At 46.6% G+C, this 19,929-nt stretch overlaps 1 protein-coding gene across 4 annotated transcripts; it reads left to right on the forward strand.

Moving 5' to 3' along the window:
- The first annotated feature begins 1,805 nt into the window (after nt 1–1,805).
- Nucleotides 1,806–19,480, forward strand: LOC125129311 (epidermal retinol dehydrogenase 2-like). 4 transcript variants are annotated; one of them, XM_047783896.1, is made up of 9 exons: nt 1,806–1,951; nt 2,104–2,403; nt 3,103–3,256; nt 8,321–8,666; nt 12,027–12,158; nt 14,070–14,169; nt 16,763–16,907; nt 17,514–17,639; nt 19,171–19,480. In XM_047783896.1, the coding sequence occupies exons 4-9, from the start codon at nt 8,334–8,336 to the stop codon at nt 19,262–19,264; spliced, it is 930 nt and encodes a 309-aa protein (XP_047639852.1). In that variant the 5' UTR covers nt 1,806–1,951; nt 2,104–2,403; nt 3,103–3,256; nt 8,321–8,333; the 3' UTR covers nt 19,265–19,480. The 4 variants fall into 4 exon arrangements, with proteins under 4 accessions (XP_047639852.1, XP_047639850.1, XP_047639853.1 ...); XM_047783894.1 differs by lacking the exons at nt 1,806–1,951; nt 2,104–2,403; nt 3,103–3,256 and adding an exon at nt 6,852–7,105; XM_047783897.1 differs by lacking the exons at nt 1,806–1,951; nt 2,104–2,403; nt 3,103–3,256; nt 17,514–17,639 and adding an exon at nt 6,852–7,105.
- Nucleotides 19,481–19,929: the final 449 nt, after the last annotated feature.

Genomic DNA, 19,929 nt, shown 5'->3' on the forward strand with positions numbered 1-19,929 from the left:
TTTGCAATTAAGAAAAGTAGTATTATATATTTGCCTGTGCATTCCTACTGGAGCTGGAAGTAAGACTCCTTACTGGGACTGAATCTGCTTATACCATAAATCCACAACTAATCATATTTCTGTCTGAACATGCCAAACAATTCCTAACTGCATTACTCCAAATATAAAAAAAAAAAAAAAACCCACACCTTAAATTATGTACTGCTGGTCTGAAGAGGAGACTTATTTTCGTAATCCAGTCAATAAAATAGCCTGAATGGTGATGGATTTGAGTACATGATATGAGCACCCCCGATTTTAAAAAAGTAAATACTTTGCTCCAGTGTGAACCTTACCCGCCAGCCCTCAGCAGACATTCATTCCTAAATGACTCCCTGGATTTGGAAGTGTTCTTGAGTTAAATCATGGAACAGCAACCTACCTTTACCTCTACCAGGTCAAGAGCTAGTGAGTCGTGCTAACCAAAACAAGGAATGAAAAGTAAAGAATACATCTCATCAACCAAAAAGTGAGCATTCAACACATACACTCTATGCCATGATTTGGGACATAGAATTTCTACATTCGTGCAAAGAAAGTTTAACTTGCAATGGACAAACTAGAGGAAACATTTTGAACAAGTAGAGGAACAAAAATTCCAAAATGCAATATTTTTCAGGAAACAAGTGATCTTTAAACATGTTTTGTAAGTAAACACTTTGTAAAATTTCAACATTCCTCCACCCCCTTAAGCCAAGCATTCAAAGAACTGTTGAAATTCTTCATAAATTTCCATAAATTTTCCACCCAGCCGTGACTTTTGAGCAGCCATTGTTCTCCAAGTAAACTGGTCCACACCCCCTCACTAGGCATCAGAAACCTGTCCTGTCAGCTTCCACTTCATTCAGCCAAGAAGGGTCCTGCGACTTCTAATTCGAGCCTGTCTTTTCTGATTTTTTTTTTTAAACTTTATTGGAGTAGAATTGGCTTACAAAGTTGTGTGTTTCAGGTGGACAGCAAAGTGAATCAGTTACACATACACATGTATCCCTTCCCTTTCGGATTCTTAGACAGGTTACTACACAGTAGTGTGTGCTGTACAACAGATGCTTGTTACCTGTCTGTTTTATGTATAGCAGTGTGGATATGTCAGTCCCAATTCCCTAATTCATCCTTCCCCCCTCCCCACATTTCCACTTTGGTAGCCATAAACTTGGTTTCAAAATCTGAGTCTATTTCTGTTTCCCATAATTCAAAAAAGATACACGCACCCCAGTGGTCATGGCAGCACTATTTACAATCATCGAGTCTGTCTTATTTTCAGCGGTGGAGCCCAGGCAAGGTCTCCTATGCATTTACTTGTCCATTCGTGCCACGTGCTCTGTGTGGTACTAAGTGAGTTACAAGATCATTGTGACAACTTTCCACCCCGCAGAGGCTTTGGTGTGACTTGGTTCTGCTTATTTCCTAGTAAATATTGTTGGAAGTCCAGCTTCTCATCGCTCAGGTTTCCAGTATTTAGACGCTGCATCATCTCTGTTATCTTTGGTTTGCATTGTGGGTCAAGAGTTAACAAACATTTTGTTTTCCTCCAAGAGAATGTTCCCTCAGATTGACCTCTTAGTTATTTCCCTGGTAACCTGGTAACAGTCAAACATCAAATGTGTTTCTAAGCAACGTTGCTTGTGAGGAAAAGGACCACTGATAGGTAACTGGCATCCGGCTGAGAAAAGAGGGGTGAAGGAGCGCTAGCAACTTGACGGGGCGGGGCCTCCCACTGGGGGCGGAGCCAGGCGATTCTGGGAATGCCCTTGACTAGCAGTGTTTCCAGACAAAGACAGAATCGAAAAAAGAAAAGAAATCCAAGAAGAGAGAGGCAAGACGAAGAGGAGAAAACTCTGTTTCCTGAGACACTGGCTGTGTCTGAATCATCTTCCAACATGATTCAAGCAACCTTGGCATGAAAAACCAGGTCAAATCTACATCAATTCATTGCCACGCCACTCCCACTATGATTATTCAGGAGGGGGAAAAAAAGTGTTAGAGGTGATAATGATCCTGAAATAAGTTGAGGCACAAACACAAGCTTATAATAACACATCCTTTTGTCTTTTTCTGTGACAGGTGGAACCGGGAGTGTTTTGGCTGCATGACCTAGGCAGACACAGGGATTCCAGCCCTGGGCCCTGTCCTATCACTGCCTTCCCCGAGCCTTGGCTTTCCGGGCCTTCTGAGTTTCTGTGGTATATGGTTACTCTCCCCAACAAGGTGGCAGCACAGCTCTCCTCCGCCTCCTTCGACTCTTGAGTTACTTATTCATTGGTATTGTTGTGCCTACCTGTTCAGCACAGAGGACCTGCTTGTTTCCTGCTTCTATCCCAGCCAACACCACTTTCCCCAGTCAGGGGACAGTCAAGTCTATCTGTAAGCTATGTTTGTTCTTCTCCGAGAATTTATAATTTCCTTTGAAACAAATCCAGACAGTATGCTAAAATAGCACATTTTAATCAAACTAAGATTTTGAATGTGTCATCTGTTAACTAGACTTCTGCTTCTTTGCAAAGGGATCCCCCAAAACAATCTCTTCTTAAAATGAGTCCTTTTCAAACAAGAAGTATGTCCATCTTCATCAGTATTTTAATTTTTAAGATTACAAAATGATGCACGACATTTGTAAAAAAAAGTCTAATAAGACAGAAACCTATATCCTAACATGGGAAGCCCCCCTTCACGGCCCTTACTCAATTTTGTCCCCCTCCCCATCCTTTCCCCATCCCAGCTGCCAGGGGTAACCACTGTGAACAGTTTAGTGTGTGTCCATCAGACTCATCCATCTATGCATTTCCATCTATATTCACATATACACACACACACACACACACACAGTGCAATCTTAAATTTCAGGGGAGTAAGTCTGCCCGTTTTTGTTTTCACTTAACACACCCGCAGAGCTTTCCTTTCATTCTTGTAGTCCCCGTCACAGAATTCTATTACATGACTACACCATGATTAATGAAACAGATGTGCATTTAAGTAGCTTCTTTCTTTCCTGCTATGGTAAACAAGTTTCAGTGAAATTTCTTTCGGCACGAGGGGCAATATTCCTATGTGATTTATCCCTAGATGTAAAAGAGCCGTCAAGAGTCACCAAAAAGTACTGCGCAGTTGCCTTCCATAAAAAGGATACACCAGCATCTGCTCTCACACCAGGTGCAGGAGAATACCTGTGTTCCCGCATCCCCATCACGCCTGGATTTTCATCTAGCTTTTTAATACTGTGAGTATCAATGGATAAAAAAAAAAAGATATTCTTTTTCCATCTGTATTCTCCTGAATACGAGTGAAATCCAGCATCTTTTCAAATGTTTCCAGTCATTTGTATTTATTTGCCCATGAATTGCCTACACATTTTTTTACCCACTTTTTCCCACTGCCTTACTCAGAGTGGTTTATGGGAATGCTATAAATTATCCAGTGGCTAGCTACCCATTGTCAATTCTTTACGTGAAGGTATTTCTCCTGATCTATTGCATGTCACTTTGCTTATGATATTTTTTTATTTACTGAAGAGAAATTTACACTTTTTATGGAGTCAGATCAATAATTGATGGATTTGAGAGGTCTTGCCTAGCCCCAAGTTACAAAATAATTTTTCTATATTTTATTTCAATAGTTTGAGTGCTTTGCTTTTGATATCAAGACTCTTATTCCACCTGTTTGCCCTCTGTACTATTTCCACTCTTTGTGTTTATTTACTGAATTGCAGTTACTCAGAGTTTTGCTGGGAAGAATGACTCATTTCTGAAGTGCTTTCCACAAGTGTGTTTTAGGTTAAGGTATCTTTTGCTCTGGTTTCTGGAAATGGGATCTGTCTTCTTACTGATCTCTAGTCAGTCTTCACTGATTGTCCCTTTCTTTTTTCCTAGCCCTAGTATGCTTTTATTAACACTTTTGTATCTTCACTTTCATTTCAATGGAATTTTGGGAGGAAATTGGATATACATGCTTATGCTCATCTGCCACCTTGAATGAAAGTGTCTGTGTATATATGGTCTAAGAAACATTTTTATTATAAGATAAAAATATGCACATAATAGAAAATTTGAAAAATACAAAGAGACCCAAAGAAAAAAATAAAAATCAACTAAAATTCCACTATTCATCAATAAAAAAAAAGTTACGATGTTGGCAAAATCACTACCAGGATTTCTAATGCATATCAAGTTAGTTTTCATGGAAAAGTAGGGTCATATCATATATTTAATCCTATACTATGCTCTTTAAACTCATACTGTGTGAGGAGTATTTTCCTATATCCTTGAAAAAACAGGATTTTATTTTTAAAAAAAGGGCTGTAGAGTATTTCATCTGCACATGTTTCTTAGAAATTAATGATCAATTTATTGTTATTAATACACGCACTTCCAGGGAAAGTAAAACATTTCCATGATTCAATATAGTTAAAATCTCCTTTCCACCCCCTGACACCCAGTGGCTTATTTCCCTTCCTGGAGTCAACAAATGATACCTGATTATTTTGTGAGGTTAAATCGCATTGGCAGAATCGGGCGAGACATTGCATAACCCTCCCAGCTCCCGAGACATATTTGCTCTCCAGAAATGTGTCATTTACACTTCTGCCACATGAGGACATTCTCTCTCTTTTTTTTTTCTTTTTATAGCCACACCTGTGATGTATGGAAGTTCCCAGGCTAGGGGTCGAATCGGAGCTAAAGCTGCCGGCCTACACCACAGGCACAGCAATGCGGGATCCTTAACCCACTGAGAGAGTGGTTAGCGAGGCCAGGGATCAAACCCACGTCCTCGTGAATACTAGTCAGGTTGGTAACCTGCTGAGCCACCATGGGAACCCTGACATTCTCTTTTTTAAAATATTTGTCCATTTGGAAGGCAAGAAATGATGCCATATGCATTTTCTGACTAAATAAAGTTAGAGCAGTTTTTCACATGTTCATTAACCCATTTTACATCTACCATCTTCAATTGTCTGTTCCTAGCCTTTGCCCCAAAGATCCTTTAAAAGCCTTTTCTTAGGGAGTTCCACTTGTGGCTCAGCAGTAACAGACCCAACTAGTATCCATGAGGACGCAGGTTTGATACCTGGCCTTGCTCAGTGGGTTAAGGATCCGGCATAGCTGTGAGCTGTGGTATGGGTCAAAGACTGGGCTTGGATCTGGAGTCTTTGTGGCTGTGGCCTAGGCTGGCAGCTGCAGCTCTGATTCAACCTCTAGCCTGGGAACTTCCATAGGGCACAGGTGTGGCCCTAAAAAGACAAAAAAAAAAAATTTTTTTAATTTAAAAAAATGAAAGTCCTTTCTTAGTGTTCAGGATGTCAGGTGGTCCACCTAGTGTCCCCCACACCAAGTCAAAGTGAGGCCTTTTCCAAAAGCAGGGCCTCCAGCTACCGGAATCCATCAGCCATGGAGCATGACATTCATACCTTGTTTTAGTGAGATTTCTCAGAATGTTGGCAGCTCCTTTCCTGAACTTCTGACCAGAAAGAAGAGGGACAGCCCAGGATTTTCTCAGAGAGATCATGCAGATAGGGCTGGCGTTTTCCACCCCCCGCCCACATCTGAACTGCTGCAGGCCAGCTGTGTGACCCGGAGTCCCTCACCCAACTTTTCTGTGCCCTAGTCCACTCTCGCTCCCAGCTGAGTCACCGCCACACCCCAACTTATTCTGTCTCCGAGTGGGGAAGGCTCTTCCTGCCCAGCTACGGCTTCTTACCCAAGCTGGCTAGGTGCTCTCTTCCACGCACTGGCCGGGGCAGCTCCACGTATCACCTGCCTGTGACAAGGCCCCCACCCAGAGCTCTGCAGTTGCCCCCATCATGCAGAGCTCTCCACAGCATGTTCTTGGGTGAGGACCGCTGACATGAAACCAATGCATACACCAGCTGCGCTCACCCTTGCACGGTGGCAGCTACTCTAACCACTTTTCACGGCTCTGGCTGCCGTCGGAACATACCATGAGCTCCGAGGTTCTGAAAGGGCATTCAAGGCTGGCCCTTCCTCCTTCTTCTCCGGGCTTAGACAACCTACTTGCTCCTCTCCTGCCCTGGCCCAGATATGGATTGATTCACCACACTTTCCTCTGCACCTTCACCACTCCCAGGTGTCCTACTCAACCCTGGGTGCAGTTTTGCCGGGACTCCCCATTTTTCCTTCAGCACCCCACGATTTATTGCTATTTCTCCTCCTTATGTCACCCATCAAACTCCACCCTCAGTCATTCAGTGGTGACCTATGCTTATATTAAATGATTAGCATAGGTTATTATCTGATTTTTATCTTTCTTTTTTTCACCTGCAGTTCTTGCATTGCTGTGTCTTCTGGACCTTTGTACACAGAGGAGACATTGCATAAACACGGCTTGGACCAGAGGGCACTGCCAGCTTTCTTTCTTTTTTTTTTTTAGTGAAGTGTAGTTAACTTACAATGATGTGTTGGTTTCAAGTGTATAGCAAGGCAATTCAGTTATACACACATACGCATATATACATATACATGTACATACACACATATATATTCTTTTTCAGATTCTTTTCAACTATAGGTTATTATAAGATATTGATATTATAAGATATAGTTCCCTGTGCTATATGATAGGTCCTTGTTTATATATATATATATATATATATATATATATATATATATATAATTGCGTGTCTCTTTTAATCCCAAACTGCCTCCTCCTTTTTCTCTCACACAAGGGTTCCCAACCTTGGCCTGTGCTTTGAAAACACCCCGGGAATGTTTTCATTGCCGATTCCAGGGCCTCCTGCCAACCCAGAAATTCCAGTGTGCAGCTTCTTGGGCAGAGCAATTTTTAAACATCTCTGGGTGATTCTTGTGTGCTGCGGAACCGGGAGCGCGGATTCCCGTGCAAGAATTTCCAGTTACTTAATCTGGCCGCCTGGGGGGAAAAAAAAAAAAAAGAAGAGCGCGCTCACGTGGGGCGCGGGGCCCCTGGCGCCCCACCCCTGCTCGGGCGCGGCCCTCCGCCCGCCTCCGGGATAAACTCCTGAGGTAGAGAGTTGGTGGCGAGGTGCCCCTGGCAGACCAGGCGGCTTCTCGGCAGCAGCGAGGGCAGTGCATCCCTGGTGAGTCTCCCGAGTCTGGGCAGGGGGCTGGCAGACCTATGGGGGCCCTGAATTTTGCGATGCTGGCCCGCCGGGCGCTAACATTAACTCTGGGTGGGGGTGCTGAGCGGGCGTGGCCGGGAGTAGCAGCATCAGGGCGAGTCCCAAAGACCCCTGGGGGCAGGGTCCCCGGGGGGAACCAACTCCTTCAGCGGCCAATGCGCCCCAGGTCTCTTAGGGAGTGAGCTGCTAGCCCCTGTCGCCATCCGGGAGCAGAGCGGGAGGCCTCCCTTACCAGCCCAAGCTCCCCCCCCCCCCCAGAATGCCAGGAAGTTTCCAAGAAGCCAGGAAGCATCTGCCAAGACAGGGTTAACAATGGGTTTGTTGTAGGCCTTGTATCATGCCAGCATGCAGGCAGTGGAGAACTGGAGTCTAGAACCCCTTCCACTGGGAGTTCCCATTGTGGCGAAGCGGAGGCCAATCTGACTAGTATCCATGAGTCAGACTGGACATCTTGTGCCCTCATCTCCTCCTCTCAGCTGGCCACCCCATTCAGCGAAGCCCCCCACCCGCAGCACAAGCTGCCCCTTCTCCTCTCATCCCAGAGGAAATAAGACCTTCCCTTCTTTCTCGGTTGTTAAAAACAAGCACATTCTCACTAAAGTGTGAGTGGCTGATAGGATGTACACATCAAGCCTTGTGAATTTATCAAGGGGAGGCCTGTTATTCATTCAGCAAACCTATGGGGGTGCCTTCTGTGAGCAGCACTGTGAATATGAGAAGCATGGTAACATCATAAAGTACTTCCTGTGGCCAGCAGTGTGGTCACCCACATACAGACATTCCACAAACCACCTGGCCACAGGACCAGTAGAGATGAGGAAACTGAAGCCAAGAAGGGCTCCATGGCCTGCCCCAGGTGACACCCGAGCCTCAGCGTGATGATACTGAATCCATAACTGCTAGGGCACCAGGGAACTCCCAAAAATACCTGTCACGTGTAACGCTTAGCAGACATGCAGACGTGTGTGGAGCTTAGTGCTGTGCACGCAAGGGGGCCGAGAGAAGCCCCTCTAGGTTCTCTCCCCTTTCAAAGTTCAGAGCCTGCCAACAGGAGAGATACTTATGCCACACGTGTCAGTTTCTTTCACTGTCACACACAACATGAGCTCCATGTCACCAGCAGCTCAGAGGGAATGGACCTCTAGGCCCTGAGGCCAGTCTCTTTCCTTACAGGTGCAACCTGGCCATGGCGTCCATCCTGGGCTTGGCCCAGGAACTGTTGGTCTTCTTAGGAAAATCAGTGTTTATTGTTCTGGAGTCTCTGGTTTTCACCTTCATCCCAGTGCCTCGGAAGAAGGTTGCCGGTGAAATCGTGCTCATAACGGGCGCGGGGAGTGGACTTGGAAGGCTCTTAGCCCTCAAATTTGCCCGCCTCGGCTCCGTGCTTGTCCTCTGGGACATCAACCAGGAGGGGAACGAGGAGACCCGCGAGATGGTTCAGGAAGCCGGGGCCGCAGGCGCTTACGCCTACACCTGTGACTGCAGCCGGAGGGAGGATGTGTACAGAGTGGCCAGTCAGGTAACCCCCGGGGTCACTGTGTTTTATGGGTAATAAGAGCTCGATGCCAGTGCCTTGACATCCATCAGTTTCTTTGTGTTCCCTGTCCTGGGTTCTGGTTTGCCCCTTCCATTAAAAAGTATACTGGGCTGTGGGCATCAGGTGTCGGAGTTCTCCCCGCATGCCCTACCTGGTGCCGAGCACCCTGAATGAATTACACCGTGATCCTGTGAAGTCAGACCTCTTACTACCCCCACTTCACAAAGAAGAAAACGGAGACTTAGGGCAGGTAAGTCACTTACCTGAGAAACATGCCAATAACTAGCAGAGCCCTGGCTGGGACTTGAGTCTGTAGCCTTTAGAAGCAGCCCGCGTGCCGAGCAGGCTGACCCCCCCAAGACCATGTAAGAGATGGGAAGTAGCACCCTTTTTATGGCCAAAGAAACTGAGAAATAAGGATATTGAGCAACCTGTTTGGGGTCATAGAACTAGCCCACGGCTAAGCCAGGGTGTGCACCCCTGTCTGGTGTGATTTTCAGTCCAGCTGTTTCCCCCACCCTCCCAACAGTGCCTTCTATCGAATGTGTATTGACCTCATGCTCTCTCTCTTTTATCTTTTTAGGACCACACCTGCAGCATATGGAGGTTCCCAGGCTAAGGGTCAAATCAGAACTACAGCCACCAGCCTACGCCACAGCTACAGCAATACCAGATCCGAGCGGCATCTGTGACCTACACCACAGCTCACGGCAATGCCAGATCCTTGACCCATTGAGCAAGGCCAGGGATTGAACCCACATCCTCATGGATACTAGTCTTAACCCACTGAGCCACAACGGGAATGTGTATTTCCTAAGGAAATCAGAATATATTATTCAGACTTATTTATATCAGAACCTGGCTTTCCTGCAGGTTCTTGTTTTCATACCAAGGATGCTCATAGCAAAATCCCTACTGGTAAGGACATGGCTAATATGGGAGGCTTGTCATCCAGGGTTGAATGACTGCTGCCACCTTCTTAACATGAGAATAAATGGATGCCAAAAAGGACTAGTTAAAAACTAGAATCTGTTGCATCCTCCATAAAGGGTTTGCTCTTACAAAACAACACAATACCAACAAGCTTACTCTCATCCCATTTTACGGTGTTATCATCTGTCAATAATAATTACATGGATAGTTAAGTCACAGACAGTGAACCTCGAACCCTCTTCTCCATAATGGAGCAGCGGCTGAGCACGTGATGCCTTTCCATGCTAATTTAAAAGGGAAAATAGTAGACTTTGGAGTCATAAAATCCTTTTTAAAAAAGATAACCATATATACGAAACATACTGGAAAGGAAGATTATTCACATGAAAATTCCTGTCGCAAATGCTTAGTCTAGTACATTTAGGGTAAGATTCATAAAGATACAATTTTCTGTAGTGCAAAGATGCAAAAAATGGATAATAACACCCCTGCTTTGAAGTTCAAGTGCAAGGCTTCTCTTATCAAGTGTTATGAGGCCAAGCTGTATTCCCGTGAGAGGTGGCGGAGGAATGTGTGTCCCTCCTAGTTCTCTGAGACGTCCCTTCCCGCTTTGCCACCCCTGACTCTGACCTAGGACAGCAGCCCCTAGCACCAGCGCTGCCTCCCAGCCCACAACCCACCTGGCTGAGATTCTGCCCCAGAGAGGGCTCACCGCCTTGTTTCGAGCCCTGACTGCTGTTCTACTTGGAGTTGACTAAATATTTTAGCCACTCTCCTAGCAGACTTAGATTATTAGCTTATTTCTAGGGCTTTTATCTGAAGACTTCAATATAAAATGTGGTTGCCTTTCTCTCCAATGCATCCTGAATTTCCCCCGGGGCTACAGATCTCATTGGCCAGTGGAGATCTAGCACATGTCACCCTGGATATTGGGACCCAGACCTTCCGAACCGCGGAGGAGGAAGGTGGCATGGCCGCCTGGCTTCAGTAACACAGTCTGTGCCCAGCACACATGTGCACACATACACACGTGCACACACACAAGAATGCCCACACACATGCACACACACAGAGATGTAAGTGGTGCTGCAACCAGGGCTTCCCTCCGATCAGGGGACAGATGAAGATTTGCTGTGTGATAGAGATCACAGGAATGAAATTCAAAACACAAAGAGAAGCAAAGGCACAGCCCCACCCACTGCCATCAGGGCTGGTCAGTCTCATGGTCACCTCCGCACAGAGCCTGGTTGACACGCTCAAGGTCTGCTCTCAGGACCTGGTGCCAGTGGCCCTCCCCGAACTCTTATTTCTTAAATGAAATGTGTTAAGCACCTCCTCTGGCCAGTGTGACAGCAGCAGATAGGTCCCCTCTCATCCAATTCTCCACAAATCTTACGCCTAAATGTTTATGGAGGGAAGAGGAGACGCTAATGAAAACAGGATGGATGGATTCTGAGCCAGGCTGTGTGTTTGGAATAAGTCTGTAAATAGCATCCAGCCTCCATCCCTCCCAGCCCCACCCTCTCCCTCACACTTGCCAGACTGTGATTCACACGACAAGGCTATCATGTCTTAGGTCCCACTGCTGCTTAATTAAAATGATTAAAATGACGCGCTGCTTGTACAGAGCATGGGATGAAGTTATTGATCACTGAGTCTAAGAAGATGGGACATTGCGAGGTGGGAAGCGTCATCAGAAGGGGAGGTGGTAGTGAGGAGAAAGGCATGCGATGCAGGTCTCTGATGTGCCTTCAGCTCTGCAGAGGAAATAAATATACTTCATATTCAGAGTGCATTAAGTCAGGCTGAGCTACGAGCCCAGGAAGAACATAAACCCTGGGGGGTGAATTTAGATCACCGATGCGGCACAGGCACACCTCACTTTATTGTACATCCCAGACACGATGTTTGTCTACAATTTGAAGTTTTGTGGGGTTTTTTGGCTTTTTTTTTTTTTTTTTTTTTACAAATTTCAGGTGTGTGACAACCCTGCCTCGAACAAGTCTGTCACCACCATCCTTCCAACAGCATGGGCTCCTATGGTGCTCAGGGTCACATTCTGGTAATTTTCAGTCTTTCCATTGTTATAATGTTCGTTACGGTAACCTGTCATCTGTGGTCTTTGCCACAACTACCGTTCATTGAAGGCTTTGATGATGGGTAGCATTTTTCAGCAAAAAAAAAGTTTTAATTAAGGCTCATACATTGTTTTATTAGACACGATGCTACTGCACACTTAATCAACTACCATAGAGTGTAGGCATCCTTTTTATGCCCCCGGAAACCAAAAATCCGTGTGACACATTTTATTGTGGTATTAGCTTTACTGTGGAAGTCTGGACCCAAACCTGCGATGTCTCCAAGGGGAGCCTATGCTCATGGGTGGTGCTGCTCTCGTTTTTCAATCAGGTTAAGAAAGAAGTTGGCGATGTTTCCATCCTGATCAACAATGCTGGAATTGTAACAGGCAGAAAGTTCCTCGACTGCCCAGACGAACTTATGGAAAAGTCTTTAGATGTGAATTTCAAAGCACATTTATGGGTAATTATTTCTTTCTTTTCCTCCTAAAGTGATTGTCATTTGGAAGCACCTTACTCTACTCTCTTACGATAGCGTTAGTCTCTGAATAAGGCCCAGACGTCCCCACTTTGGACTTCTGGTTTACCGCATTGTCCTCTCTCAGAGATCCACCCTGGCTGACGCCTCCGGAGCCTCTGCTCAGGGCATCATGCATTAAAAGGCACAGCCCTGACTTCCAGGGCCATGTGCCTGCTTTCTAGTTGCATTTTCTAGCACCTGCAGAGACCAGTCACGTCTGCCTCCCCAGCCACGCTCAGGCACTTGTTCCGCCCCTTGCTCACAGCCCCATCCCTGGGTGGGCTTTCTCGGTGGGGAGTGAGCATCTGCTGGAGAGTTCTGAGACAAGCCCCCCATCCTCCCCACCCCAGCCACATGGACTCCCACTCAACTCTCCTGTGACAGCCTTCACGGCTCGTTTGGACTCTGCAGGCTTTCCCTCCCCTTGTTTCACCAAAAATAAAAGCGAAGCTGGTGCCATTCTTGGTGTTCTGTACAGTTTTCAGGAGAAATGTGGAAAGATTGAGCGCTAAGGGACCTCAGTGTTTCTTCAAGAAAGACTGCTCGTGATCGCCATTGTCTTGTCACAAAGGCCCCCCCTCCTTGGGGGGTGTGGGGTCAGGATGGGGGTCAGGATGCCGATGTCACTGCCGAGTCTCCAAGCCGAGGGGCTTTGTGTTCTTTCCCTGCCTCTCTTTGTCCCCACGTCCAACCTGGTCTCTGCTCTCTCTTCTTTCTCTCTCCCCTTCTAGTTGTTCCTGAGCTGCTTGGGTCCCCCGCCCCTGTCACCCCCTCTCGTCCCCTCACTGTGTACACTCTTCCCAGGCAAGTTCACAAATGTCCCTGGAGCACCTGCACAAAGTAGCCTGGTGACCAAGCTCCAAGGGGCATGTCCCCACTGGTGACCATGCTCCCAAGGGGTGTGTCCCCATGGAGCAGTGAAACCTCTTCACTAACCAGCAGAAGTAGAGATGACTTTAAAAACAAAGTGAGGAGTTCCCATCGTGGGGCAGCAGAAACGAGTCCGACTAGGAACCATGAGGTTGCGGGTTCAATCCCTGGCCTTGCTCAGTGGGTTAAGGATCTGGTGTTGCCGTGAGCTGTGGTGTAGGTCACAGACACAGCTCGGATCCCACGTTGCTATGGCTGTGGTGTAGGCTGGCAGCTGTAGCTCTACTTAGACCCCTAGCCTGGGAAACTCCATATGCCATAGGTGTGGCCCTAAAAAGACAAAAGAAAAAAAGCGATATTTTTTAAACTGAAGCCAACAGCCACTGCCTGTGAACAATGTTCAGGAAAAGTCTGAAATTGAAATATAAGCCAAAAGGGGAAAAAGGCACTAAAAAACTAAATAATCATATCCTTGAGTGTTCTTTTTGGTCTGTGGATTATGGCTGCCACAACTAAGATTTTCCTGAACTGCTTCAATTATTTTCTTAATACGATGGTTTTAAAAGTTAAATATAGGAGTTCCCTTGTGGCATAGTGGGTCAAGGATCCTGCATTGTCACTGCAGTGGCTCAGGTTGCTGCTGTGGCTCAGGTTTGACCCCTGGCCCAGGAACTTCTGCACGCCACAGGTGTGGCCAAAAAATAAAAATAAATAAATAAAAGTCAAATATGAGCAAAGTATAAGTCTGAATAAATCATTATTAATAATATTGGAGTTGACATCAGGAAAATACTGATTTAAGAGGTTAGACACGTTAAGATGGTTTTTTTCCCAGATGTTTAAGTTTTAATATCCCAACACCTTCAGGTATTTTTTTAACTTAAACAGTTTTTTGTTTTTCAATCACAATGATCACATAAACATCTGAAAAAAATTATGTAAACTGTGCTATATAACGTTAAACATTTGACTTGATCTTCATAGACTTACAAAGCCTTTCTACCTGCAATGATTGCGAATGACCACGGACACTTGGTTTGCATTTCAAGCTCAGCTGGATTAATTGGAGTATATGGCCTGGCAGGTAAGAGAAATATTTCGCAGTCGTGAAATTTCATATACCCTTAACTTGAGTCATAGCTTTGAACAATCAGCACTGACCTGATGCACTAAGAATAAAGGAGACTAGAGTAAGATGTATATTTACGAGGTAGAGGCTGAGAAGGCCACAGGGCAGCAAAACCACCCAGTAACCATACTTACATGAAGTTAAACTATGCAGTTTGGACTCATTAGGGCTTATGCAATCCCTGGGGTTTAAAAAGGGGCGGGGGGGGGGAGATCTTACCAATAAATTTCTTACACAAGTGACTAGCATAAGTCACCGTCCCCAAACTCACCTGACACTGTTATCAGGACCATAAGGAGGACACTTCTGCCTTATCAAGTTTCCATTAAGTGAGCTCCCGTGGAGTTTGGAGTTTGGAGAAAATTTCTTCACCCCAAGAAACCTAAAATTAAGCCTCTTTGCTTTTCCATTGGTTGAGGACATGCAGAAAGTGGCTGTCGCCTCCATTTCTCTTGCAACAGACTTGGTATTAGCAGTGGGGAAGGGACAGAGACCCTCTGGGAAGGTGGCCAACCGGGGAGCTGGCTCTAGGAGGAGCAAAGACCTGTCCACATCTCCCAGGGTGCCTGCTGAAGCAAATGTCCCACATATGGCCTCAGACTCACCCACCAGAACCCTCACTACAACGCCCAGGTAGCAGACTAGCCTGCCGGCCACCTGGGCACTTACTTCCTAGTACTTTTGAGTCACCCAATGCCCTTTGGGGTTCACAACCCTAGTCTCAGCAAGTACGTCTGTCTCAGCCACATGGACGAGCTTTCAGAACCAGTCCCCCCAAATGTTATCAGTCTCCTCTTGTATCCTGAATTCTCTTCCTCTGTCCTTTTTAGAATTCACAGGGTGTATTGTCACCTCTCTCTCATATGTTTGAGAAATCACAGGTCTTGGAAATGACACCAGTGTATTTACAGCTCCCATCAATCCTTTATTTGGACACAATGTCTCTTATCTTCACATGCAAGGCGCTTGCACTCCCTGCTCCCTGCAGGAACAGTATAAATAAGCCTTCTGAGTGCCCACAGCGTGGATGGTGGCTCCCCTGCATCAGAACCTCCCGGGGTGCCTCTTAGAATGCAGAGTTTCCTAATCCTGCTCACCCTAATCTCAGGGGACGAGGGGCTCAGGGAGCTGCATTTCTTCCAAATGACTCCCGTGGTCCTAGAAGTGGCTTGGGGCTCCTCCCCTTCCCGTCCCTTCTCCAGGCATCTTACCATCGTCTTGGGGGGCGGGAGGTGCTGATAACCCCACATCTGGCATTTGTACCCTGGTTCTTGCCAGTTGGAGCAGCCACATCCCAATAGAGCAAGAAGTGAGCCTCTTCTCCCTCTCCCGACGGGTGGCGCAAAGGAAAAATAAGCCAACCTACAGCCTTTTCTCCTTGAGACCTTTCCATTCAGCAAACTGAATATTCAGGTGCTTACTTGAATTACTGAGTGTAATTAGGACAGAAAACTCAAAACCGCCACAGGTGCCACGTTCCATGCCCTTTGCATTTGAAGATACTTGTGAAGTTGAGGTTGAAAGTACAGAGTCCTTTGTTTTCCTTCTGCAAGTGGAGGGATCAGGGTTGGAAGAAACCTTGGTCTGAGTATCACAGCCCTCACCAAGCTCCACTGCCTCGACATCCACTTCCTGGATTATTTTATTCCTTCTTTTGTGTCTTCCTGCCCCAGTTGGGTTGATGTCATTTGGGACAGGACTGGATGCACATCTTATGCCCCATGGAACAGCTGGCAGTGTCTGCCCAACACTAACGTGGGAGCAAAGGCTGGCAGCGTGACCTCTGCTTCTCCTGGAGTCCACATGGTCATTGTCAGCTGACCTTGGGGTGACTGTGGTCTGTCCCCCTCTCTCCTCACCTCTTCCAGGCTGAGCAGACCAAGATCATACAAAATAAGAGCTCTGAAATTGTCCCACTCTCTGTGGGTGTTCGTGGTACAAGGAAGCCTTAACGAAGTGCCATTTAAAAACTTGACACTGGGAGTTCCCGTTGTGGCGCAGTGGAAACAATCCGACTAGGAACCATGAGGTTGCACATTCGATCCCTGGCCTTGCTAAGTGGGTTAGGGATCCAGCGTTGCCATGAGCTATGGTGTAGGTCACAGACACAGCTCGGGTCCCAAGTTGCTGTGGCTGTGCTATAGGCCTGCAGCTATAGCTCTGATTGGACCCCTAGCCTGGGAACCTCCACATGCTGCAGGTGAGGCCCTAACAATCAAAAAAAAAAAAGGGGGGGGGGGAGTTCCCGTAGTGGTGCAGTGGTTAACGAATCTGACTAGGAATCATGAGGTTGCGGGTTCGATCCCTGGCCTTGCTCAGTGGGTTAACGATCCGGCATTGCTGTGAGCTGTGGTGTAGGTCGCAGACGAGGCTCGGATCCCGCATTGATGTGGCTCTGGCGTAGGCTGGCAGCTACAGCTCTGATTAGACCCCTAGCCTGGGAACCTCCCATATGCTACAGGAGCAGCCCAAGAAATGGCAAAAAGACAAAAAAAAAAAAAAAAAAAAAAACTCGGCACCGTATGGCAGCATCGTTTGTCTTTTTCAGATTATTGTGCAAGTAAATTTGCAGCCTTTGGATTTGCTGAAACTGTATTTTTTGAAACATTTGCCAGCAAACAAAAAGGGATCAAAACCACTATTGTGTGCCCATTTTTTATAAAAACTCAAATGTTTGAAGGTTGTACTTCCAGGTAAGCCTGTCCTTTGATTTCAAAGAAACAGATGATTAACCATTTATTTTGTTCTGTTTTCTGAAGTTGCTTAAAAAATTTTTTCCCAGCATTAAGCCTGATTTATCAAATGGTTGAGAATTTCTTTTTCCCTCAAATGTGTTAGTGTTTGCGATGCTAGCTTTCATGGGAGTGGTTTATCAAGGCCATTTCCAGCCCAGGCTCCTCCCCTACCCTCCCCGCACGTCCATCACACCCCCTTTCTGCCGTCCGACTCCCCACCCTGCCCAGTCCCTGGTTCCACAGAGGGACCAGAAAGGACCAGTCTGTGCTCATGAGAGGACAGGCAGTTACTTTGTAATGATGTGCTTTACAGCATTTGGACCGTTTGTTTGACAGGGTTTCGTACACGTGCGTCATGTAACATCAGCGTGTTATTAGAATCATCGTTTTCCATTGCAAGTCCTGCATATGTTATTACTCACCAGGTGGATAATAAGGAGAGGTATAGAACTAGATCAAATCTGGGAGGGAAAGAAGCAAAGAAACGATATCTGACAACTGTTGTATGTATTTGTAACAACTGCTTTTATTAATTTCTTATTTAAAAAAAAAAAAACTCCTCAGGCTTTCTTATGTGTTACCAATTCTGGAACCAGAATATGCTGTTGGGAAGATAGTAGATGCCATCCTGAAAGAACAACTGTACCTGTACATGCCAAGGTTTATATACATCATGGTGTTTTTGAAAAGGTAACACCACCAGCTTCTGCCACTTCTGTAATGGGCCAAACCAACCAACGACTTACTCCAGATCCTATTGAGAGAGGTCACTTACAGAGTATCTGTGAGATGAATGCACTTTGACCCCTTGAGTGGGCCTATTTGTGGCACAATCTCAAATTTGCAGAGTTGCAGGGCCTCCAAAATGGGGTTGGTATAGAACTGCCACCTGGGAGGACCATGGGACTTGATTTTTCCAATGTTTTTGAGGAACTATAGAGGTTACACTTAGTGTTGTAGGCCTTTAGTTCTGGGCTCTGTGTGAGAGCCATCTCTGTGGGTCCTCCGTATGTTCTCTGAACAGGAGTTACATCCCATGCTCCTTCAAATAGTCATTCAACAAGCATTAGCGTGGCTGGTGGGCACCATGCTCTGTGGTCAGCTGTCCCAGAATCTGGGTCCAGCAAAGGACAAGAGAGACAAGGGTCCCTGCTCTCGTGAAATCTCTCTTCTTGGAGGGCTCACAGAGGGACTAAACAAACTGAAATGTAAAGTAGAAGAAAGATCTGCTGGATGGTGGTAAGAGGGCGGGGCCTGGGGGGCTGCGCACTGAGGGTTTAATCGTCAGCACGGTCCTCTGGGAGGAGGTAACATTTGACCAGGGAAAAGCCACCTGGCGATCTTGGGTTCCCGCCAGAGGAGCAGCGAGCACAGGACTTTTCTTTTCTTTTTTAAAAATTGTTATTATAGTTGATTTACAATGTTGTGTCAATTTCTGCTGTACAGCAGAGAGACCCAGTCATACATACATATACACACTCTTCTTCTCACATCATCTTCCATCATGTTCTATCACAAGTGCTTGGATAGAGTTCCCTGTGCTGTACAGCAGGACCTCATTGCTTCGCCTTTCTAAATGTCATAGTTTGCATCTACTATCCCCAAACCCCCAGGCCAGCCCCCTCCCCCCTCCTCCCCCTAGGCCACCACGTTGTCTGCTCACCAGGTCCAGCACAAGGCTTTTCCTAACCCCACTGCTGGGTGGGTCTCAGGCCTGTTTTCTGTGCCTCTCCTCCCTCTGCAGCATGATTAGTCAGGATGGACGGGGGCAGAGAGCTCTGGGGTTGGGGGGGACAAGCTAGGGTGGGAAATAGACAGTTTTAGCTGGGTCTTGGAACAATTGCCTCTCACCTTCCCAGGGGTCCCAGAAAGAAAGATCAGTGCCCTCTTTTGGCAACAAAAGAAACTGAGGCTTGTGAGTTCAGTAATGTGCTTGAGATGGCGCGTGAGTGACAGAGCCGGGCGGCCAGCCAGGCTCACCAACTCCACGAGTCTTCGCTGCAGCTTTGGGACTGAATAAAGCATGGAGACAGGCAGAGACCCTGAGCCAGTGTCCTCCCACGTGGCGGACAAGCCCCGAGGGGCCGTGAGGCAGGAACCGTCAGGTGCACGTGTGGGATTGGCTGCTAATGCGGCAAGTCAATGACTGCTTTTCCACGGAGCTGATAAAGATGCTTTCAGGGACGATGATCAGGAACATTCACTCTTGTGTTCTCTTTAGTTTCTTGCCCCCCAAGCTGGGAATGCTTTTGGCTGAGTACATGGGTGCCTTTAATTTCATGGATGGCTTCACTAACTCAAAGAAGAAGGACTGAAGACCAGCTCTGTGGCTGATGTCACCTGATACCCAGTGTCACAAAGTTATCTATTTCAATGAAGAAAAGTCTTTGTCCTACAGACCATACCTGGAAACCACAGTACCATTCTGAGGTTGCTACCTGGACTAATATGTTCAACCAATGCCTTTAAAAATCATGTTGCTGTCTGCTTTTCTGTTGAGTTTTTAAAATAATAATAATAATAATAAAACAGCCTATTTTTTTCCTTTCTGCTGACAGCAGATGTGAAAGGGAGCTGATCCTCTCTCTTCTGAATGCCCTTCACTTTGGTCTTTGGGGAGGTGGCTCAGATGGGGGTGCCTATGCTTGAGCCTACCCTAGGGACAGAGGTGAGGGCTAAACACAGGGCTCTGGATTCCCCATCACCTTGCTCTTGGCCTTGGCCTTATCCAAACTGCGTCACCTCGTGTAGAGAGTTCAGCCTCGGAGTTCCCCTCATGGCTCAGTGGTTAACGAATCCAACTAGGAACCATGAGGTTGTGGGTTCAATCCCTGGCCTGGCTCCGTGGGTTAAGGATCCGGCGTTGCCATGAGCTGTGGTGTAGGTCGCAGACTCGGCTCGGATCCCGCATTGTTGTGGCTGTGGTGTAGGCTGGCGGCTACAGCTCTGATTAGACCCCTAGCCTGGGAACCTCTATATG

Source organism: Phacochoerus africanus, chromosome 6, assembly GCF_016906955.1.
Source record: "Phacochoerus africanus isolate WHEZ1 chromosome 6, ROS_Pafr_v1, whole genome shotgun sequence".
In the NCBI taxonomy this organism is placed as follows: Eukaryota; Metazoa; Chordata; class Mammalia; order Artiodactyla; family Suidae; genus Phacochoerus; species Phacochoerus africanus.